Raw genomic sequence first — 24,462 nt, forward strand, 5'->3', positions numbered from 1 at the left:
AGACAGACAGCAACCTCCGTGCCTTGTGGGCTGGAGACATGGCCAATGGTTGCTGCTCTTTCAGGTGACCTAACTTCAGTTTTTAGCAAATGAAGGCGGGTGGGTCTAGTGCTAAGGTCCTGCTCCCCAATTGGTTCTTGATTTGTCAGTAAAGAGATCCAGGGCCAACTGCTCAGAGAAAGGTACAGGCAGGACTTTCGGGTCCCAGGAGGAAAAGGAGACACAAGCAAGGAGAGAGGAGTTTCTGTTGTCATGTTTGGGAGGGAGAAGAACTCAGCAACCATGTGAGGTCTTAGGAGTGGAGGGAACGGGGAACTGGCCACTACTACAGGTGGTGGCCAGGGATGTTTGGCGGGAGCTAGTGGGATGGCCGCTGAAGCTTAGGACAGGTGGAGAGATGGAGATAATACATTGGTAAGGACATGCTTTCCCAGCAAAGAGGTATCAGCGCCCAGCAACTGTGCCAAGAAGGCACGTTGTAAAAGAACTGTGTATGTGTCTTTTGTCTGAGGAGTCAAGGGAAGCCGAGTGGTGGCTGTTAGTTTGGCTGATCCAGAGCAAAGGGGTAAAACTACACGAAATGGTAATCTCTTCTGATGGGTCCGGATCTCCTATAACTCTAGTTCCCAGGGACCCGGTGCTGACTTTATGGGCTTTGAGTGTACGTTACGTTCATGCACATACTCAGATATACAAATAAAAAACAATAAGGGGAACCTTTAAAAATATATACACAATCTGCTGCAGGCTGGCTGTGGGGACAGTGAGGAAGACACAGGACTCCTTCAGTCACTCAGATGGGGCGAGCTTTGACTTTGGGTCCCATAAAAGAGGGAGCCAAATTGGGACTCAATCCTTTCCTGTCTTGTGGTTTAGAGTTTTCTCCCTCGTTAGGAAACAGGAACCATGCAGGAAGCTGTCTCCTCACAACTGCTCCTATTGCTTCCTCCTGACTGACGAAGTGTGGAGAACAACATCCCCTCCCCACCCACCCCAGAAGAGCAGGAAGCAGAGATAACGAACTGTGTATTACCAGCCAAAACCAGCAAAGGGTTTTCAAGCACTCACTAGGAGTTGCTGCTGTAGGACACCCCACTTGTGCTCATTCTAGCTGCCTCGAGCTCACAGCTCACAGAGCCATTCCTTTGCCTCCCACACAGCTAACACCACAGCCTCTGCTGCCTCTCCCTTTCCCTTTCCCTCCGCCACTTCCTCCTCCTTCTAACCTTCCGGGAAAACTCATCTCTCACTGAATTCTCACCTAGAAGAACTCAGCCCCTTTTCTGAATAAAATCGCAGGTGTGTGTGTGTGTGTGTGTGTGTGTGTGTGTGTGTGTGACAGAGAGAGAGAGAGAGAGAGAGAGAGAGAGAGAGAGAGAGACTTTTTTGACCTACGAAATAACACATTTAATATTTGAGACAGAGTCTCATTGTGTAAGTTGGGCTGAACTCAAACTTATGTCAATTCTGTCTTTGCCTCATGGGATTGCAAACAAACCACCATGCCCAGCTACACTTTATTTTATAAAAAAAAACAAAACACATTCTTTTCTAGAATATTCCAAAGGAAATGCCAGGGGGAACGAACGTAGTTTTCTTGATTCTTTTAGCTGTAGGGTCCCTTGGCTTCTGTATTAGTTATCAGTCACTCAGTTACATATGATTTTGACTTTCATAAAATTTAATATATTAAACCTGCATGTGAAGGCCTAAACTAACTGAAGCAACTGGAAAGACGAACCACAGTTGGAAGGCCATCACTGGCCGAATTTAAAATGACACATAATGTGGCAGTCATCAAGTACCCACATCAACACCTTAAACCTGTAAAGGAAAGGCAGGCCAGCGGGAAAAGGATGATCTTATATACAAAAAACAAAACAAAACAAAACAAAAAAAACAAAAAAAAAACAAAAAACAAAAAAAACTGCCCACCCATACCTCAGACCACAGAAAAGTTAACTGAGTTGTAGATCTAAGTATAACACTGGGAAGTCTCAGCCCAGTGGCGGCTCATGTCTCTGATCCCACCAGGCCAAGGCAGGTGGATCTCTGTGAGTTTGAGTCCTGGTCTACAAAGTGAGTTCTAAGACAGCCAGTGCCCCACAGATCCTGTTCCTGTGCCACACCACTCCCCAAAATTAAATTTCCCCAAGCTGAGAAGTGTCAAAACTGCTCGAAGAAAACCTTGGAATCTGTAAAGATTTCTCAAGTCACTGAAGGTATGATTAAAAAAAACCAAATCCCTTCAAGTAGTAAAAGAAATGCTTTAGGGGTGGAGCGAGGGCTCCTTCTTTAAGGGTGCCTCACTGCTCTTGCCGGGGCCCCAGGTTTGGTTCCCAGTACTCACATGGCGACGCACGGCCTCTGTAACTCCTGTTCCAGGGGAGTCAAGTCTCCTGGCCTCCTCAGGGACTGGGCCTTCACACGATACACATATGCACATGCAGACAGACCACGCATGAGCTCTTATTAAGTAAGTGTTATTTCGAAGCAGTCTGTAGTGATGGGTATAGAGATTATTCAGGTTCTGTCTGATGGTCTGAGTTTGGTACCCAGAACCCACATGGTGGACAGAGAGCTCCTTAAATTGGCGGTGGCGATGGCTCATCTACGCTTCTTATGGCATCTTCTTTCCATTTTAGAAGCAAACGTGACCAACGTTCTGACGGCCACACTCTCAGGCTCTCAGCTATGGAGATGAGGATCTCCACTTCCTGCAACACAAGCACACTTTTGTGCCACTGGGGCCCAGTACCCTCTGATTGTGATGACGTCTCCCTTGATCATCTATGGACTTCCGATCCCCACAGCTCACACAGTTCTTTCCCTTTGCTCCTTATGGGTGGAGAACAGAGATTCCTCCCAGATACTCGGCGTGTTTTCTGTCTTTCCATCAATGAGTGTGCCAATTTCTTGCACACGTTTGTGTCCACATCCCCTCTTGTTAGGACAAGAGGTCAGCACTTTGCTCTTGCAGGAGGTTCAAGAGCGTGATGTTTCCGAGCTCTCTGAAGACCAGTGTGTCCCTTAGCTCTGTAAGCCTGACCTTCACAAGCAGTTAACGAGAGCTACATGTGACAGCACTTGTCGTCAGTAGTGTGCTGTCTGCTCTTGCTTTTCCCAAGAAAAGTGTTTCCAGTATGCACTTCAGTCTATAAACCAGTCTAGCCAGGTATGGCGGCATTTGAGAGGAAGAGGCATGAGGAGTGTCAGGAGTTCAAAGCTAATGTGAGCAACCTACAAGCGGCTGAGGCTCTGTATCAAACACACACATGAAACACTAATATTTTTTATATAAAAAACAAAGAAGAAATTTCCCTTATTGTTTTGGAAGGATATTTTATATTTACCTAGAGGAAGACCTCTTTTCTTTTTTCTCCTCCTCATATATTACAACCTGACTGCAGTTTCTCCTCCCTTCCTCTCCTCCCAGTGCCCCCGCCACTTCCTCTCTCCTCAAGATCCAGTCTTCCTCCATTTCCCTTCAGAAAAGAGCGGGCCTCCCAGGGCTGTCAACTTAACACAGTATAACAAGTTACAGTAAGTCTAGGCACCAAGTCCCATATCATGACTGGACGAGGCAATCCAGCAGGAGGAAAGGGGTCCCAAGAACAAGCAAGAGTCAGAGACACCCCGCTCCCTCTGTTAGGAGTCTCACAGGAACACCGAGATAACAAGCTCAACGTGTGTGGGGAGGACCTAGTGCAGACCCACACAGGCTCCGTGATTCCTCATTCAGAGTCTATGGGTCCCTGTGAACCCCACTTAGGTGAGTCTGTGGGCTGGGTTCTACTGGTGTCCTCCACCAGAGGGAAACCTCTATGTATCTCTTGCTTTATGCTTTTCAGAGAACATAAAAGATTTCAGAATTTCCCCCTTTAGCATTTTGTATGAGTTTGTGATGAACTGAAATAATTGTCCTAAGCACATCGATGCCCTCAATCCTCGAGCCGGAAAATGTTACTTTATGCAGCAAGAAGGATTTGGTGGATACAACTGAGGACTTTGAGACGGAGAGGCTCCCTTCGCTTCACTGGTGGGCCTTAAAAACGATCATAGATCCCCATGAAAAGGAGGCAGAAGGTAGACAGGAGACCAGGCAAAGGAGGACTGACAGACATCAGCGCCTCACCCATGACCTAGGGCTCACCAGCTGCTTCCAGACATTCTCAGAGCAAGGACCTCAGTGGCAGGCAGTCCTGTGGGCACCTTGTTGGGTCTCATTTGGGGTCTGGCCTTGAGTTCTAAAGCAGAACAGGCTCGGAGTGTTTTAGACAGGGTGAGCTTACAATGCTCCATTAGGATCCAACGCTGAGTCTTCTATGGGCCATAATGAAAATTTGCTCCCTGTCAAGCCCTCTGGTTCTATGGACGAATGCATAAATAAGACTAAGATCCAGTATGTATTTAAGATCTGTATATTATATTGTGAGCAAGTGATAATTCCACAAGGTGGAAAAGACAAAAAAAAAAATCCATGTTTTCTGTAGAAATTGCAGTCAAATAGAAAAGGTGGCAAAGTAATCAATCCCAATTGCAAGTGATTTCTACTATGATCCCTGAATAGCTCTCTCCACACTTTAGACATATGCACAGCATTTATTTATTCTGTTTTTAATGTGGTTATTTGATTCTTTTTTTTTTTTTTTTTCGGAGCTGGGGACCGAACCCAGGGCCTTGCGCTTCCTAGGTAAGCGCTCTACCACTGAGCTAAATCCCCAGCCCCTTAATGTGGTTATTTGAATATGCACCTTATTATCTCTTACAGTGTATATATTAAAGGCAGGGGCTCACTGCACAGGATACATCTTTATATTCCTTCCCAGGACAAAGTAAAGGAAGGAATAAATTCACATTGCATGCGAGGGGTGATTTCCAGTTATTGGTACATTATAGATAACTACCAGTTATTGAGGATGCACTATGTTTCAGAAAAGGCATTTTGTTTTACATATTCTTTCTCCTTTATTCCCTACAAGAGCTGAGTGAGGTCTTTCGTCCAGATATTTTTTGTTGTATAGCAAACCACCCCCAAACCCAGTGATGTAAGTCCAAGTGTGGGAATAGCTGTCAGAGACACTGGGGTAGTTTGAAGGATCAAAGTCAGCGTCATCTGAGAATGTGTGCATCTACACCTGCTGCCCACTGGCTGGGCCAGAGCCGGGATGTCTGTGTGTGGTCTCTTCATACCTCCCCAGAATGGCGGGTCCAAGAATGAATGCTTGGCCATTTCCACTTAGGTCCTGCCTCATTTCCAGAGAAGGGGAAACAGAGTGGGGTCTTGGAGTGCGTATGTCAAGAAGTACATGGAACAGGAAGGGTGCTTTGCCACTGAGAACTTCCGCCACCTCAGAAGCTCATTGTGATCAACACCCAAGCTTCTAGGTGACTCCAGAACTGTGATCATGCATATGTCTCAGATGCTGACTCTTTGTTAGTTAGCTGTTGCTGGCCCGGTGTTGAGTCCTTTTGTGCTCGCTGAACAATTCGTGGCCACTGTTGATTTTCTATAGGAGGAAGGCATTTACTCTCTTTCTGAAGTGTGACATAACTGTTGTGCTCTATGAGGCAGTGGCTCATTTGCGGCCCCTTTGGTGCTTGGTTGAGCTTTACCAGTGGCAAGGCGTGGGGTGACAGACCTCTGAGACAGGTCACCCCAGCATTCAAATTAGTTCAGACGTCAGCTTTAGTGCTGTGGGTTTTGAAATGCGGGATTTGAACTGGTATGAGCAATGTGGTGTGTGACTTGAGTTGGCTCGGGTTGGTGAATTCTCTCTCAACCTGCGGACCTACAAGTAAAGTCAGCTTAGAAAGTTTCCCTTTTGGACTTTGAGATTTTGTAGTATTTTTGTTTGTTTTTCTATATGCAGGTTTAAGTCAAATTTCTGGTTTAGTGCTTGTTTGTGTCCTGACCGGGCAGAGCTGTGGCCAATCTACCTGAGTTTCTCGGCGTGGACTCCGCTACAGCATTTACAAAGGAGTCCAGAATTCTCGATGGTTTAATACGTTGAAAGATGACTTCTCGGTTGTTAAAATCTGATACGGGTTGAGAACTGTTTCTGAATTCTCTCCACCTGACTCCCTAAGTTCCCAAGGTGGCCACCAGCCCCACACTTCCAAATTCCCACGGCTAGCTGGGATGCACCCATCCCTTGCCACGGTACCTTTCTCTCTGAAACCCAGTTGAGTCCCAGCGTGGAGGAAAACATCACACAAACTTAGTTTAGAATCAACAGGTAACACAATCGCTGGGAACACACACACACACACACACACACACACACACACACACACACACACACACACACACACACACACACACACACACACACACTCCCCTCCCCCTACATTTTGGCCTCCACACTCTCTCCCATCCCAAAAGCGAGTATCTTTTCTCCTGCTTCCCCTCTTCCTCTCTCCGACCCGGAAGTTCCGCCTTCTCGCCCAGTGATTGGCTCCTTGAAATCTTTATTCATTAGGGGAAGGTTCTGCCACATCTCTGTTTATGAATGATGGCATCTCGAACACACAGCTGGAGAAGTTAAAAGTTGGGGGACTTAGGGGATGAGGGTCAGGTAAGACCTGAAAGGGGGTTCTGTCTTTTCTACCCACACCCTCTGGCTAGAACTCTGTCACAAAGCTCCAGCACGCCGGGGGCCAACAAACATGGACACACAGGAAGAGACAAGAATAACCAGTTTCTGCCTTTCGCTCTCTTTCCAGCATGAGCTGATGGAGACTTTTGTTTCAGATTCTGTCTCATTACCCCATTCCTGAGGATCATTCCATGATGTTCTCTTTTTAGAGCCAATAGGTCTCTGTGGGGTTTGCTTTTTCCTGGTGCTGGGCTAAGAATTGCCTGTTGGAGAAATGTAAACAAACACAGATCTAATACTTTGAGAAAGTAAAATACAGAGAGATGATGATGCAGAGTTGAGAGGACTATACAGAAAGTCCCTTCACCCTTTCACAGCAGCTGTCTTTTTCTGTAACAAAAGTTTGATTGTTCTCCGTTGTCTAAGTTTTAGACAATTGTTGAAGCAGATCAGTTGCCTGTCAATACATGGGACTTGCTTGTTCATCCACTGGGTGTGTGAATGGAGATCTCGGTAAGTTGAATGTTAAACACTGACTCTCAGGAATCACAGCATAGCAAAAACTACAGCAGAGCAGTTCTAAGCAATCTGTCTTTCAAGATTCAGGTCACCGCAGATTTCAGATTAGTTCAGTCTTGTTGATATCGCCTCACATGCATTTTATAGCACTACATAGTAGTTTCTCATATTTTGCAGAGTCTTTACAATTCCATGTGGTGGGGCTTATTATCCCTACGTGTTAATAAAGAGATGGTCAAACTGGTTATAGGGCGGGGATGGCTCAGTGGGGAAGAGCATATGCTCTCTGAGTAAGAGGACTGAGGACCTGAACTAGGATCCTTGGTGTCCATGGAAATAACTGGGCATGGTGGTGTGGGTTGGCAGTCCCAGCATGAGAGAGAGAGAGAGAGGGAGAGAGAGAGAGGGAGAGAGAGAGAGAGAGGGAGAGAGAGAGAGAGAGAGAGAGAGAGAGAGAGAGAGAGAGAGAGAGCGCAGACCGACCAGCCTGGGAGTATCTCATCAGTGAGAGATCGTCAAGGCAAGGTGGGAGGTGATAGAAGTCAGAACTCTTAATCTCACTTCTAACATGTGATCATGAGTGAATGCACACTCCTGTGCACTACACATGCATGTACCACAGATACTGCATGTGAACACACACAGAGATACTGCATGTGTGTGCATACATACAAACACACACGCACACCAGAGATACTGCAGTGTGTGCACACATGCAGACACACACCCCTCCACAGAGACTGCATGCGAGACACAAACACACACACGCATACACACACACACACACACACACACACACACACACACACTGTCCAACACTGAAGCTTGAGAGTAGCAGGGCTAGAATTGTCTCTACACTGAGGAAATGCATGTCTAGTTGAGAAGAAAGCATGAAACGTTATTTTACACTTTTCTTCTCTCTCCTCAAGAAGGGAGACAGTATGGCAGACGTTCATGAACACATTTGAGTTGGGGCTGAAGGGACACTTTTCCCTCTGTCCTCCAACTCCAGTGCACTGCCGTGGTGCAAGGAAACATAGCAATAGTATCTGTCAACATCAAGCATCTGTGGAAGCAGTTGCTCCGGCCCTTCACTCTCCTTTCCTTAGTGAGCTTCTCAGGCTGGTTTAGCTGGTGTGTGGGTTCCACTGCAGTCCTCCAATGACAGCTCATGGGCTGTGCAAGGAGTGGATTCATCAGGCGGGCTTTTACCTGACCTTCACTGATACTCAATTTCCTGATGGGGATACAGCTCAGTTACTTAGTATCTGCCCTGGCAGTGGCAGCCTAGCAACCACATAGAGTGTCACCTACCCCTGCCCATGCTCAGGGCCAGAAGGGCACAGGGAGCCGTTAATTATTTACTATAGTGGGTTTGCAAACCTGCAGAGGACATGGCCCCCGTCCTCGGCTGTTAATTGGTTTCCATCTAAAATGCACACAGGTGGTGTGCTTACCTGTGGGCCTGAATATACGGTGGCTTAATCACACATTTCTTGGTGAGCAGAAAGCAATTTGTGAGTCTGAACGATAATTATATTTAATCCAAATAATCAAATATTGAATGACTAATAATTGGGTAGTGTATTATGTTCTAAAAAAGAAAAGAAAAAAACAAAAAGAGATAGACTATGTAAAGAGAGATAGAGCAAGGACCTGATGTCCTCTTCTGGACTCCACATGCAGAAATGGGCACACAGAATGCAGAAATGGGCACACAGATGCACACACACACACACACACACACACACACACACACACACACGAGAGAGAGACTGACACACACACACATACACACAGGAGAGACAGACACACACACACACACACACACAGAGAGAGAGAGAGAGAGAGAGAGAGAGAGAGAGAGAGAGAGAGAGAGAGAGAGATTAAGGGACAGTGTAGCTTGTTCAAGGGGATGAAGCTGAGCTTTGAGTTCAGTCTGCTGGGATCTACAGTTCCTTTCTTTTTGCTACGCTGTAAGGCAGACCAAACGACTAGAGGGCAGAAGAGGAAGATATGAACTGAGCTAAAATACTGAGACGGTTTGGAAGGAATGGACAGCAGGGAACAGGGACAAGAGGGGAGGCGCATCCATTTCACTCACACCAGCTGTCCCTGTCTAGTTTGAGCCTCAGCTCAACTGAGTTCTTTGCTGGGGTTCAGCAGGTCCGTCACCTGCCTGAGTTCTTTGCTGGCGTTTAGCGGTTTTGTCGCCTGCTAAATGAAGGGTCCGGGCCAGAGAGAAGAACATCAGCCCAGAGAGAACTTGTTCTAAAGGAGGCGACAGTGCTGACTTTGGCTGTGGCATCTGAGGGAGGAACAGTGTATAACTGAGATGAGGCTGGGCGGCTGAAGGCAGCCTCATTCCATCCTTTCCTCTCCTCCCACAGGTACAGATCTGCCTCAGATCCCCGTCACTTAGAGGTGTGCACTGAGTAATTCAAGCTCCCTGGATGAAGTTCGAGGCAGGATGGTTGAGAGTTCAAGACCAGCCTAGGGGCTTGCTGTTCTAAGTAACAATAAACTCCAACCCCCAAATGCTGCCCCGTATGTAGCTTCAGCCTGGCTGGATGATACCCTCACAGAGCTCAGCCACTGTTAAAGAACTTGTGAGCTGTGGCTCTCTTCTCTGTCTCCCTTTTCCTGTTTAGTGAGCCCCTCAGCGCCACCCTCTACCCCCAGGGCCTTCTCATCTTTCACCTCGAACAGGTATCATGGCCTCTTAAGAAGATTTCTGGCTAGGTGACTCTCAGTTCTAATCCATTCTTAATCTTCTCACAGAGAAAGTGGGTTGTGTCCACTTCCTGCTTAGCCCTTCTGCTAATCCCCCCACAAACTAAAATCACCCTCCTTGTGCAGGGGTGGAGGTGGGGGGTTGGTGGTGTGGCTTCTTCAGTTTCCTGCGCTGGTTGAAGGAGTGCAGTGTCCTTTCACATCTTAGCTCTTTGCCAGTGTAGTGGCTTGAATGAGAATGGCTCCAGTCGGTAGAACTGTTTGTGAAGGATTAGGAGGCGTGGCTTTATGGGAGGAGGTGTGCCGACTCTTGGCTGTGTCTCAAGAGGTAAGCTCTCAGCTACTGCTCCCTGCCATGGAGCAGTGCTCATGGTCTCTAACCCCCTGAAGCTGTGAGCCCCAAATTCAATGCACACTTTAACAAGCTGCCTTGATGGTGGTGTCTTATCACAGCAGTATTTTTGATGCCCTTTGTCGGGTAAAGAAGGTCTTCTCTGTAGTTGTTAAGAATGTGTCGTTGTCTTGAATGTTGGATTTTAGCGAATGTTTCCTATATGTGTCCCTCTTACAATTTCTCTGACAAGTCAATCTCTGGTTCACTTTTCTACTGTTAATCAATCTTCGTTTCTGGTGTGCTGGAGAAGAGGGAGATGGGGTCTGAATCTGTGCAGTATGACTAGAGGAAATGTCTGTCCTTATTTGAAAAGTCCATACTCCACATACAGTTCAATAATGCTCAACGTGAGACTGAAATATATTTGATAAAATTTGATTCTTTTAATACCAGTTAAATAAAAGCCTGTATTTACAAATAAACCTATATATGATCAGTTTGCTATTTTACCTTCACACAAACAATAAAGGGAGGGGGAAGACCACTGGGGTCTCCCAGCAACCATCTTCGAGAATCTCTGCTAATGCAAGTCCAAGTATGACATCTTCTCTGAGACCTTGCCTAGACCGAGGGCGAAGAGGACAGACTGCTCAAGTTCCAAATAGCTTTCATATTCCAACTTCAGCTCAGCCTCCATTTGTTCTTTGGACCTATGATAGGTTTTCTAGGTGGGAATAAGCAAAACAGCCCCATCAGCTTAAAAACCAAGGAGTGATGGGATCCAGGGTTTCTGAACAGCTGCTGTGGCTGCTCTCTAGAAGGGGCCTGTGTGAGGGTAGAGGACAGATGGACGGGAGGGGCAGTCTGGTGTGCTGGAGAAGAGGGGACTGTCAAAACCCTGCCCTTCACTGCTTCTCTGTGTAGCAGTGCTGCTCAGCCTTCCTGCTGCTGTGACCCTTTAATACAGTTCCTCATGTTGTACATAAAAGAATCAATACAATTATTCATTGTTGCTACTTTAAGATTATAATTTTGCTACAGTTATGAGTCATTATGAAAATATCTGTGTTTTCTGATGGTCTTAGGTGACCCCTGTGAAAGGGTCATTCTACATGCCCCACCCCCAAAGGGATCATGACTCATGGGTTGAGAACTGCTGCTGTAGACCGATAAGCCAGTCCCTCCTGCAAACTTTCCCAAGTGTCCTGCCCTCCTTATGTGGCTGGAGGGCCGTCCGTGACTCGCAGAACTGCTTTGTGCTTAGACATCTAGCAACTGTGGATAAAGTGTTGGCATTGAGTGTCTCCCACCAGGGCACCTACACCAGCGTTTGCAAGTGTTCAGAAGAGTAAAGCGAAGACCACTCCGTTTGCGGCAGTCGGATTAGACAGAAAGTTAGTTTACTGGGATCTCCGTATCTGTTGTCACCACCAAGGGTGGCTTTTGAAATGAGCCCTCTGCTTTGACTGTGTGAGTCTATGTCTGTCAACAGGTGACGTGTGTGGGACGTTAACGTGTTGGCACTTTTCATGGAGACCTGGGCAGTTTAGTGGGAGGAGGCCGTGTGCTTGGCTGTGAAGGGACCATGGGTAGGGCCAGTTAGGAAACTGTGGTGACAAAGAGGTGAGGGAGGAGACAAGCCACCAAGGAACAGAAATCCACACCCGAGAGACTCTGATGAGAACTCGGAAAGAACGGATTATGAGTATTTAAAAGTCCCCAATTCCAGTGCCTGACCCATGGAGAGGGGCCGAGAAAGAGGGGAGTGGGGCCTGTAGAACGACTTGTCCTCTGTTGGCTGGGTGTAAGAGGGATGTGTTCCCCACTTCTCTGTTTTAGGGTCACAGCACTACCTATCCCAGTATGACAAACACCTTCCCCCGAGTCTATCAGTGATTATGTTGCTGGAGCAACTGTTTGATGGCAGTTGATCACATTATTTAGCCCAAAGCCTTCCAGCAATCGCCAGAGGTAGCTGTTGGTATTCCTGTTTTCCAGATAAGACAACCAAAGCTTAGCAAAGATGGAGGGAGGCCTTGCTCCAGACCCATGGGAGGTCAGCCCATGTCTTGACTTCTCTGGTTGGTCTTTTTCACATGGCCTGTTTCGATACATCACTCACCAGACACAGAAACTCCACACAATGAAAGCATTCATCGGTGAATCTTTGTACCTGTGCTAAAGGGCCTTGGAATTGGAGTGGACTAGAGAAAGGCGACTTGGACAGAATCTCATTATGCACAGGGCTGGTGAGGTGGCTCAGTGGGTATGGTGCCTGCTGATGACCTAAGTTTCTTCCCTGGCACTTAATGAGAGAAGGAGAATGCTCACCCTCATAGACGACACTCTGACCTCCATTTGTGAGCTATGTACCGTCTTACCACCCAGAACGCACTCCACATGATAGGCAGAAGTGTGACAGAACCTCACTAACACGACCGGTGGTTCTCACTCATGGTTGTGTAGGAAATCAAAGTTATGCCTTCCTGATGCCCACAAGAAAGGCATAAAGCTGGGGAGAACGCAGGACTCTCGTGGGATAAGCCCGGCGGCATCGCCACTGGCGGGAGAAGATGGCAGTTCTCAATCAGAGATTTCACTCACCGCTTTCTTCTTTATCATTTCCATGGCCATAGCTTTCTTTTCTTCCTCACGGATTTCCTTGCGCTGCTGGACGTATTCCAGATGCTTGACTTCTCTTTCAAAGTAGTAGTTCACACTTGATACCTGTCAGGGACAAGGGCCCACGATGAGCTGACCCCACAGGGACACCCGTGGCCTTTACAAGGCTGGTTCTTCCTTAGCCACCCAATGCCAACAACCACCTTCTTAACTGTAAGTGGAAGGATGGTGACATAATGCTTCTCTTCCTCTCGGCCAGCGGTCCTCAGCCTTCTAACACTGTGGCCCTTCAGTCCAGAGCCTCACGTTGTGGTGACCCTGACCTTTAGGTTATTTTCCTTGATACTTCATGACTGTAATGTTGCTACTGTTGTGAGTCATGATGTGAATATCAGTGTTTTCTGATAGTCTTGGGCGACCCTGTGAAAGGGTCATTTGACCTCCACGGGGGTTCCGGTCCCCCGCAGGTTGAGAGCCACTGCTTTAGGTGAGTGAGGTTTGAGGGTTGTGCCACAGGCCAGAGAGGCAAGCTCCAGGTTCTTGCTTCTGTGCTTACATTAGGATCCCTGTGGCTTGCAGCTTCCTAGGACAGGGGCAGCTATGGATGGGAGGAGAGAGCTGCAAAACCCTGCCATTTTTATAGTAGAAATATAGGGATTTGCTCTTCCCCTCTTCTTTCTTCTTATTTAGGAGGCTGAAGTTGCATGCCCTCCACGGAACTGGTAAACTCAGAGGACGATATTTATGGAGACTTGTGAGTTTAGCTGGCTAAAGGGACTGGAAGCAGAACTGGATTCTGGTCCCCAGAGGGCTTAGCACTGTGTCTCATGGACATTAGTAGGGAAACCATCATCGATCTATCTGCCTGGGGAAGGAAGGGAGGCCTGCCTGGCAGGAGCCGCGCTGGTGCTGGGACTCGCATCAGATTGTGGGCTGTGTATTTAAGTGGCATGGATGGATGTTTATGGTTTCTACTCATCGGTCCCTTTAAGTCCTTGCTCTCAGTGTTGCTCCAAATGCTTGGGTGGTCGGGGTAGGGTTGGAGTGGGCAGTGTACTGCCAGTTCAGATGGGGGACTGGCAATATGCTGGGGTGTGTGAATACGCCAACAGGGCTAAAACTCAGTTACGCTTTGAAAATGCCGACTCCCCACGACAGTTCTCCCAGTCTGTGCTTCACTCACTTGACTTCCTTCTCATCTCCTGTTCGGTTCTTTTCCTTGGTGTCAAACTATCTCATCCATATGATTAAAAAAAGTACTCTTTTATTATTTAAAATAAAAGTAAATAAAATGAATAAACAATATAATACATAATAATAAAAATTAATATTAAAATATGGACCTAAAATAAAATGTTATTTAAAATAAATCTCTCATTCTCTTGTAAAACAAAAGTGCCAACATATAAAACACACTTTTAAGGCATGCCCCAAAGATAAGGTGGTTTGGCAGGCCAGGCCGTTGCTGCCAAGTGTGATGACCCAAGTTCAGTCCCTGGTACCACATGGGAGGAGGGGAGAACCAAGTTGTCCCTTGACCTCCACAAGTGTGCCATGGCATGTGTCTCACCCCACTGCAAATAAATTAATAAGTATACTCTTTAAAAGAGAAATGTCCCAGCAACCTTAAACGTGCAAAGTCTCAACTTCACTGACCTCGTTAGTGGAAGGGTGACTTAGTGTCCAAGGGATCTCTAAGATATGCAGGGTTCCATAGTAGTCTGCTATGGCTATAAACTGCTGCTTAGCTGAAACATTGAAAAAAAAAGAGTGTGTGTGGGGAATTCAACAAACAAAAGCCATCTCAAGAGGTTAGACACAAAATCCGTTTCCTTTTGTGGTTTCCTGGAAGGCCTGCTACGGTTGCTGCACCCCCAGCAACCTTGTCAGATGCTCATGACAGAACCACGTAAACATGGACAAGCCGTTCTTTCCAGCTGATGAGGAACGTCTCTGTCAGCTCCCACAACCTCAACCCCGGCTCTCCCGGTGTGTATATAAGGAGAGGGGCTGACGGCCTTCTTTTCTGTGGTTTAAGGAGGCAGGGATAACACATGGGAAGGTTCTGAGCAGGGAGCACAGACATCAGGAGCTGAAGGATTGGGCTGTGTGGATGAGTTTTGGAGACACAGCCTCAACCTCGGATTTCCTGTGACCGCACGAGTGTGTGAGGAGCTCATTCTCCATCACTTCCCGATGTTTCCTCTCATTCTCAGGAGGCCTGGCTCAAGTTCCTGAGTCCTACACTCAGAACCCTGCAGGGACAAAGTCAGTCTTTTGTATCAGGGATAGGATAACATACTTTGGTTGTGCCTTATGACTAAACGGAAGCCGGACTGAGACAGTCTAGAGGGTCCTGAAGCCGAGTGTCTGGGTGGGGTGTTTCTAAGAAAAATCAGAGTCAATCTTATGTCTATGGACTTTTGGGAACAAAAGGAAACTTCTTCCAGGAAAGACAGACATACTGGAGTTGCACAGAAAATGCTAAATGGGCCAAACCAGGGTGGGGGAACCCCAAACAAGAAAAAAAAACCCAAAGGAAATAAATTAGTTTTCTGTAGACATATGCTTGAATTCATGCTTGTTTGGTAGTAAATTGCTATTTACACATATTTAACTCAGAGTCTACGGCTTACATAAATATATAACCCTAGAGAACCATGTGATCCTATGAAGCGAGATGCTTGTTGGTGTGGCCCATCTGAGAATCACTAAAATACATAATACTTAAAAAAAACTTTCCTCTAATTTGGGGGAGAGGGCAGTAAGGGGGATGTATGGGGGGAAAGGGGAAGGGGAGGGGAAGGGATGGGAGCTTATGGACAGGAAACCGGGAAGGGGAATAACATTTGAAATCTAAGTAAAGAAATATATCTAATAAAAAAAAAAAAAGCTTGGCAAAGAAACAGAACTCCGTATTTCTGGGAAAGAAATATCCCCAAAGCAGCAAAGGCTTAGGACCATTCTGTCAGGTTAAGACAAGATGGACACTTTCCATCCGGTGGTTCAAAGTCAGCCTCAGTCCGACCTTATCAGATGTCTGGGAAATCATGGCTAATGAATGAACACGGAGGGACGCTAAGGGGTTTCCAGAGTTTGGGAGCAAGGGCGGAGGGAAAGGATGAGAATGTTGTTGGAGAAACAAAGGGAAGAGGGGAGAGCAGGAGGGAGAGGGAGGGAAAGAAGGGAGACAGGAGGAGGGGAGGAAGGGTGGGTGGGGCAAACCCTGGAGGTTTTTCAGATGAACGCCAGAGCATTCCTACTTCGACCAAACATGTTGCTCCATGGGCTAGAGTGAACGTACAAGAGAAGGTCCAGGGTTTGATGTAGGTGATCATGGTGATGCAGATACTCTGCGACTGGGCTGGTTCATGTGTTTTCTCCAGGAGGTCCCAGATATCGACATATCCATCCTCTCGACCGATGTAGAATACTCCAGGCCTTGTCAGGGACCAGTGCCCTGCGGTGTACCTTTTCGGTGCGCAGCACGTTTGAAGGAGCGGTCCGGTCTAAAGACAAGTGCAAAAGACACATTGCAAGCTTTCCTGTTTTCCTTTCTGTGGCCCTGGAGAAACTGACAATGATTTTCTTTTTGTTTGTTTGGTGTTTTTTAAGCACAGCTCAGCTTGCCACAGTTAGTTACTTAAGCATGGGTTTATCCCACCAGGAAGTCTATTTCCAGTTGTTCTAGGGCTTTGAAGAGGGTAGTGGGGGGGAGGGGAGAGACTGAAAGAGACTGACTTCCACATGTCACAACACCCATAACAGTTTCTGGGGGATCAAATATTCTTCATAAACCCTTAACAGCTTTACCCACTGAGCCATCTTGCCTGCAATGCTGTGGGATTTACACAGGACAAGTAATGTTTTTCTACCAGTTATTTTATAAGCAAATGTTGCGTTCATTATACAACAGTTTAGCAATTTAGGTATTAATGCTACCCAAATTGCACTGCTGATGGCTGCCCAGCGAGCAAGTTGCTTACCACCTGCCAAAATGCACTGGATTCTCTCTCAAATGGACGACACACACACACACACACACACACACACACACACACACACACACACACAGCCTTCTATTTTAATATGCCTTAATGGTTGGGCCACTTCATTCCTCCATGTTGCTAGCATCCTCTCCCCTCCGATATTCCTGAATAATTATGTATTATCTATATTCCATCCTGGCCACCCTAACCCAGGCCTGCAGCCTCCTGGGCCACAATCCCAAAATCTTATATGTTGACAATTTCTCTGTCTCTCTGTCCTACACTTCTCAGGCCAGAGTCTTCGCCTTTTCTGGCAATGGCTGTAACTACCTCCTTCTTCACTGGGTTCCGTTGCCTGGGAAACCTAAAGTCCCGCCTCTATCTCCCTTCTCAGCCATTGGCTGCAGGCCACATTATTTACCGGTTAGAGCCAACTAGGGGGAGGGACCCTTGGAGGCTTACCTGAAGACATGTGAATTCCCACGTGATTTGGGATCCCAACTAACACAATATAAGCAATAAACCAAATCCACAGCATGCAACCTCCTTTTTTTTTTTTTTTTTAGTTGCTTTTTTAGAAAAGGTTGAACCTTCCAATTTAGCTTCGGTTGGTCCTGATAACCCAGCTTCCTCTGTGATATTACTTCTGTGCGACTGTGTAGACAACAGACAGTAGCGTGTAAAGAGGTTCCTCATAACTTTATCTGGCTGCCGGAGATCTGCTGCCCACGCAAACAGTTCTGGTGCCCACAAAAGCAAATGACAAGTCTATTGTTATGGTTTGAATACCGGTCCTCCACAGGCTCCTGTGCTGAACGCTTGGCTCCCAGCTGGTGATACTATTTTGAGATGTTCTGGAAACTTCAAGTGTTGTGGCCCAGCTAGAGGGAAGAGGTTGTGCCATTGAAGGGTATGCCTGGCCCTGGTCCTGTGCCTTCTACTTTCTGTCCACCCTGAGGCGAAGGGCCTCATCCGCATGCTGCTGTTTTCATGGTGTTTGGTTTCGGTGTGGGACCGGAACTAACAAAGTCACACAACCACATACCAGTCATTCGCAACAACTCTTCTAAGTTATTACTGAGATGTTTTTGTCACAGCGATGTAAGGCACTGATGCAGCTGCCAGCCTCAGCTGTGAACTGCACCCTGGAAATGAGCAGCAGTGACCACGGACGTTTCATAAACAGCCGTGATGGCCGCGGATGGATTTGGGGCTTTAGGCCACCAAAGCAAGGTGAAATAAACTCCTGTTTCCCCCTCCACCATGAGATGATTTGCTAACTTTGCTAACAGTCAAGAGCGGTTAGAAAATGCTTTCTCCCACAGTCAGGTTTGTCTACCCATGAGAGACATCCAAGTGTCCCTTATGTCCTCGGTGACATAAGCAAGGCATGGCGATGTTGGTTGAGGCTTGGTCTATCGATATGAATTGCAATGCTAAATTCTATACCCAAAGGGAAGGTGGAGGCCTAAGGATGACTTCTCATGTCATGCAAACCTTGTCCCTTGATTTAAAACTATTGGCTAAAAATATGGATACAGCCAATTACTGGAGGGATTAGAGATAGGAGGTAGGTGGGTTTGGAGTGAGCTGGTTGGAGGAAGGGAGGGTTGGAGGGGGAAACAAAGAGAGAAAGGAAGCCGCCATGAGGGGAGGTGGACCATGAACACATGGCCAGAGAAACAGCAAGTATCTGGGGTACACCGCTGAGGAGGTAGCCCGGTAAGCAGTTAGAAGAGTAGATTAGGAGTGACCCCCCAGTAATTGTCAAAGTCAAATAAAATACCCATAGTGTGAGTCCTGCAAGCTAGTTGGAGATAAGCTTCAACTGATTCTATTACAGTTGTCTTCCACGAGTCAACCCCCACACAGGAAATGTGAGGTAAGAAGACTGCCGAGGCCTGGGCTCCCTTGCCAGCCCCTGACTTTGTGACCTCCAAAGCCTTTTGTGCCCATTCTTTCAGCCTCTAGGGAGATCCGGATCTTGGGTCCAGCCAGTCTTCTCTTAATCATGCCGGTTTTCTTCTTTGCTCTAACTACACAACCTCCTTATTGGAAAAACAAACAAGAACAAGACGAAAGCTACAGAGTATGTTGTTGAAAGTTTGCTCATAAAGACATAAGCAGCCTTCCGGTTACTCGGTGGCACCCTGGGTACAAGACACACATTTCTTTTAAAATTCTTTGTATGAATCAGGGATCCGTAAGAGACTGCTATTTGGAGAAAGAATTTGTATGTTCCAGTTGTGATCCGCACATGCTCTCTGCCTCTGTCTCTCCCCTTCCGGGTTCTTCATAGTCTCATTATATCCCACCAACGGGACGTAGTAATTTAGACTTTCCCCGAAGGAACTGGTCTGCCCTGCCCTGGTTTCACTGGATGCAATTCTCTCAGTATTTTTGTTTGTTTATGGTGGCAGGCTGGCTTCTCTCCAGCAGGACCGGCCTAAATTCTGATCAAATCTTACCGGTGCTCACGTGTGTCTGCAAGGCGGTGTGCCCTGCCAACTCTGGGCTCTCAGTCTACAAGGGCCAACTTCCTGACCCTGCCAACATGCTCCTGGTGCAGAATAAAAAGTGGACAGGCTGGATGACCCCTGGACTTCAGCTAGTCACCAGAATCCGTCTTCTGAGTCTCAAGGAGCAGAATTCAAGTCAGATGAACTGCCCACAGGAGACATTTCCAAGAAAAACTGTGGTTAGGTTTCAGAGGACAAGGCCCTTGCTGTGTTCACTTCCTCTCTGGAAAGAAAGGCACGTGGTCGTGTTTTCAAAGGTTTCCAGTGGTTCTGCTGACAGGCTGCAGCCAGACCATCTGTTCTCATTTTTCTATAAAGTGCCCCACAGTCACAGTAGCCCGGAACAGCCCGTGTTCCTGCTGTCTTTCTCAGTGGCAAAGACACACCCACCTGCTCGGTTCTGCAGGCAACTTACCAGGACCTCCTCCTTCCAGATGGCCACGTTCCATCCCCCAACAGTGAGGATGATGTCATTGAAGAAAGGTGACCTCTGGACAGTGTGGACAGCCCCATCATGGACGGTGTAGAGGTTCACAGGTTTCTTGGCTGTGGAAGTGGACAACACCAAGTTTGGGTGCATGATCTGCCACAGAAACCTGCCCCCAGGGCCCCTTTTCAGGCCCTCAGCAATGCCCCACTCTCCTTCCTTCATCCACCTGTTTATAAGTCCAGTATGGGATTTATGAATATTTGTGGGTTGTTTATATATCCAAAGGTCTTCATGTGGGTGGCTAGACAATGGGTACCTAGTAGCCCGACATGGTCCAGTCCTCAAGTGGCTGGCAATCTTGTGGAAAGGAAAGATACCCAGTAAGTAAATCCCTCAGGGAGTGATGGAAACCCGTCTATGTGCAGACCGAAGAAAAGCCATTACAAGGCAGGAGGGACAGGGGACACTCCTAACGTACTGAATCGTCGGGGGAGTGATCGTTTGGGTGTAGTTGAGCTTGGCAAGTTTCTGGTGCTGAGGAGCAGTGCAGATAGGAGGACACCCTGAAGTCCCGGAAAGAGGACCAGTAAGTGCCTTTGTCCTTGTGGAAGCTGGAAGTACAGGCGTGAAATGGGAAACAAGGTCTAGAAGGGTCAGATTATGGCCGGGAAGAGAGTTCAGACCAAGCCTATAGTGCAATGTCTTCCTAGGAGTCTAGCTCAAACCCGCCTATGTTTCCAAAGGTTTTCTGGTTTGTCATGGGGAAAATGGGTGACAGGCAGGTGGAAGCCAGGTGGGGACCCCAATGAGGATTCCGGGGGTCGTGTAGGTGTGAGAGGCAGGGGTGACTTGACTGAAGGAACCAAGATATGGGGATGGCTTGGCCAGGCAGAGTGGGTGAGGTGAAGTGTTAAGAACAGCCTGGTTTCTGACAAGAGCAACGGGCTTGATACAACTTCCCTGATTGCAGCTAAGAGAGGCAAAGTTCAGATGCTGAGACCAGAGCTCTCCCGAGCCTCTGCTCCAGCCCCAGGGTCTTCCTGCCTCTCTGGTCTCTGCACAGAGCTCCTTAGAATCAGAGCTGGGTTTCCCTTCCGTTTGCAGCGTTGGCTGATGACCTGAATACTCCTTCTCTGCTCCTTCTCTAGGGATGGCCACGGAAGTGCACGCTCTTGACAGAAGGTGCAGTGTCTCTACACTAAAACCACAAACACACTCTGTACCTTGTCTCTTCGATGCTATGTGAGGGCTGAATCGCCACCAATCCAAACGCTGATGGGATACTCAGGAGAACAGGACCTCCTTTTGTTTGTAAGAAAATTATAAAGTAGGCTTTTAAAAGGCTTTGGGTCCGTCCACATTCACACAACATCACTTGCCACAGAGGAGAGGTGGGAGGATCCATGGATGAATGGCTGAACAAAATGTGCTGTAGAGATGCCATGGGACGTTATTCAACCTGGGTTGGAGAGGTTAAGTACATTGACTGCTCTTCCAGGTTTGATCCCTATCTTTGGAATAGATGAGGAAATTGTGGCTTTATTTGGGGGCAGAAATAGTCTGTTATGAAAGGGTCAGTCTTCAATCTTCAATACCTCCAAGGCTTCTGTCATATTCTCCTCTCAAGAGTGGAGACCCTAAAACCACTTAGAAGAAGAGTTGTGATCAGGAAACCAATATCACCCATTCCTACCATGAAATTCCAGAAATCTAACCCAAGCCTCTTCACCAGAAGGGATGAGCGCCTGGACTGGAGTCTTAGTCATAGGCTTGGGGGCAGCTTCTAGGCAGAGATGTCTGTTTAGAAAATAAGAAACCAGACTTCTCTACTGGACCTCAGGGCCTGGGAAAAAAGGACATTTCCTGCTTCTGGCCAAGGGCAGAAATGGAATTGTTCACTTTCAAGGTCCTTGCCTCTAAACTGACTAATGGGTCCTATCCCCAGTAATCATCATGATGTTAATAGACCACAGGTTTCCACTAACCCCAAAGCTAAGCACATCATCGGTAGCATCTGAGGCACACGGCAAAGGTCCTCTCACTTGGCCACGACACACCTACCTGGTGTTTCCAACCATGTATTTGAAAAATATTTGGATTTATGACTTCCTTCACTTTGTTACTATAAAAATTTCAAGAAATTTTAAAAACCACATTCGAATATGGAATTTGGGGTAACTTACATCTGTGTTTTCAGAACACGATCCTTTGGCCCCAGAATGGCCTTTGAGGTGAGAGCAGTGTTTTAGTTAACAGCAGGTTTTAGGGTGACTACAAAGGGCTAAGAGGTGGGGGTTCCAGAGGCTTCAAGGTTCTGAGAAGCAGAGAGGCTAAGGGAGATGCATGAGTTGACGAACCAAACCAAGTGGGAGAAGATGGTTATTACTTGCTGGCTGTAGATCCAGGCTGCAGGGTCAGGGTTGAGCTGTATACTTCAGTCCACTTGCAAAGAAGGGCAGGTTAAGGGAGGGGGCGGAAGGATAGAAGCTTGTCCGGGTGGATGAAAGGATCCACAGGCACCAATTCTGATGGCCACATTGGTGGAGGAGACTGAGCTGAGCTAGCGCCCCTGGGACAGCTGGGGCTCTCTGCCTGCAGGTCCTTGACCCATCGTTGGGAGCCATGGTCTCTGGAGTGCCAAGTGCCCACCTCTTTATGGAGGGAGTCGAGGCAAGGGAATTGTAGACTTTCCTAGGTCTGGATGCCCTGGTAAATCCCTGGGGCTCATTTCTCTGATCTTATTTTAATTAGACTTCGTTTCCTTACGGTCTCAAGTCATCCTGGTGTATTGACAGAGCACTGCCATTTCTAGTCTCAGTTACGATCATGTGTCTGTCTGTGCCCTGCGGTACCAGATGTGGTGGCAAACAGATGATGCCATTAGAATGTCTACCAAGCCCAAAAGTCACCCTTCGTCTCCAAAAGGCCGCTTGTAAGACGGAGTCTCTTAGGTCAGGGTGCGGTCTGACAACTCACTGTTTTGCACAATACAGAGTAAGTCACAGACTGATTTCAGCAAACTTAAAGAAGAAAGGTAGGCCCTCTAGATTGGAAGTAAGAGACCCACTTTCTGAGACAGCGTCTTGAAGAGGTCACAGAGCATACTTCCCAGGCTTTCTTGAGTGACCCAGAAAGTTCCTGGTAAGGCAGACAACACTCCCAGACACCAGTGGCTTTGTTCTGCTGATGCTTCTGTCTCTGTGGGGTTGCCCTGGGAAGTTTCCCCCACACACAACCTCTGATGAACAGGGCTGTCCTGGGGGCTGGAAACCCTCTCGGAAGAGCGTGATTCGCTATGGCATCAACCACAACGGTAAGGTCTAGTGTTTTGTTTTGTCCTGTCCTGTTTTGTTTTGTTTTAATAACATCCCATGGCGATCTTTTCCTTTGGAAGACCTGCGTGACTTTCGACAATGAATGGGACTGTCCCTAAGTTATTAGATGGGGTGCCAGAGCCTCCGGGCCACGTTGTCAAAAGAAAATTATAATAAACCAAAAGGCACAGATTGGCGGCAGACTGCCTGGGCTCAAAGGCTGCCACTGGTGCCCAAGGCAGTGATGCCACAGGGCTGCTATGACGACGATGACATGAGTTTATCCATGAGGAGCACTTGGCACAGAGCCTGGCGTGGCTGTGTGCTGGTTGTTTAAGGGCCTGCGACATGGAACACTTGTGTCAACCATTGTCACTCAAATCTGCACTTCTTGGCTTGCCTCTTAGATCACGTGGAGATACTTGGTGTGGCTCTCCCCCACCCCACCTCCCACACACTCATGTCATTTGGGGGTGATCTCCCTTTCAGAGGTTCTTTTAAAGCTTTGTTTTGTTTCTTAAGAGGATGGAATTCTCTCTTTTGCCTGGTTAATGGGGGAGGGGGGTTGCAGTAGTAGCTGCCTCTTCCTCTCTGACTCTGCCTCCTCTGCCTTGGCTTCACTCAGGAAATCTCCTTGCTGTTTATGAAGATGCTGTGTGGGAGCTCACAAGGAAACCATCTGCAGCCCACAGACTGAATAGGGCACAGGGGTTACAACTCAGTGTGGCTGTGCCAATTCTCCCGCCCTGCAAACAGCATTCAGTGGGAATGGCAGGCTGGCTCCGTGTTGCCTGTTACACAGTGCTTGGCTGATGGCTCGTCAAGGGTCTTTACTATGGCTATTAGGAGTCCTCTGACAAACAGCCAGTCCCACTGACGAAGCCCCCCATCGCCTCTTGCCAGGATCCCTTTCTGTCTTGGTAACTCTCGTTAAGACCACCCCAGCCTTTTGCCACCTGCACTCAGATGGCTGGCTGTGTCCTGCTGTGGTTGACCTCTAGACTGAGTTCTCCCTCCTCCCACCTGCTCCCTGTTCTTCTGGGTTCCGATGAGCTCAGCCTTGCTGCTCCTTTGACAAGGGAGGTTTTCCTCCATCAAACCTATCTGAAAATTTTCCAATCCACCCTGCGGGACCCAGCTAGCTCAACTGGGGTTGAAAAAAACATGGTAGGGAGAGAAAGCCCCTCTCTGGAGTTCATTTCTTCTTCAGTTTGCTCATAGCCATAGTGCTTGCCTCTCCCACAGGTCAGAAGAGGGTGCTTTGTCCTCATCTGTTATCAACAGTGTCTGGCCCACAGTGCAGAAATGGAATAGAATCTATTTAAAATAAATGACTCTTATTTTTTTCATGGTCCTAATCAAAACAACAACAACAACAACAAAAATAGTTTCAAAAGCTGGCT

The 24,462-nt window shown here is 47.5% G+C and overlaps 2 protein-coding genes across 3 annotated transcripts in view; one reads left to right on the forward strand and one right to left on the reverse strand.

Annotated features, from left to right (window-relative positions):
• Mcoln3 (mucolipin TRP cation channel 3) overlaps positions 1-24,462 on the forward strand; it is a 109,227-nt gene that overhangs the window by 1,054 nt on the left and 83,711 nt on the right. The window lies entirely within an intron of this gene.
• Dnai3 (dynein axonemal intermediate chain 3) overlaps positions 10,605-24,462 on the reverse strand; it is a 58,264-nt gene continuing 44,406 nt past the window's right edge. Inside the window, exons 19-23 of the mRNA NM_001134736.1 lie at positions 19,731-19,861; positions 16,112-16,316; positions 14,464-14,555; positions 12,790-12,912; positions 10,605-10,909 (exon numbers count right to left, since the gene is read on the reverse strand). Coding sequence (NP_001128208.1) covers positions 10,766-10,909; positions 12,790-12,912; positions 14,464-14,555; positions 16,112-16,316; positions 19,731-19,861 — 695 coding nt within the window. The 3' untranslated portion in view covers positions 10,605-10,765. The remainder of the gene's footprint in view (positions 10,910-12,789; positions 12,913-14,463; positions 14,556-16,111; positions 16,317-19,730; positions 19,862-24,462) is intronic.

The sequence above is a fragment of the Rattus norvegicus genome, chromosome 2 (genome assembly GCF_036323735.1).
Source record: "Rattus norvegicus strain BN/NHsdMcwi chromosome 2, GRCr8, whole genome shotgun sequence".
NCBI lineage: Eukaryota > Metazoa > Chordata > Mammalia > Rodentia > Muridae > Rattus > Rattus norvegicus.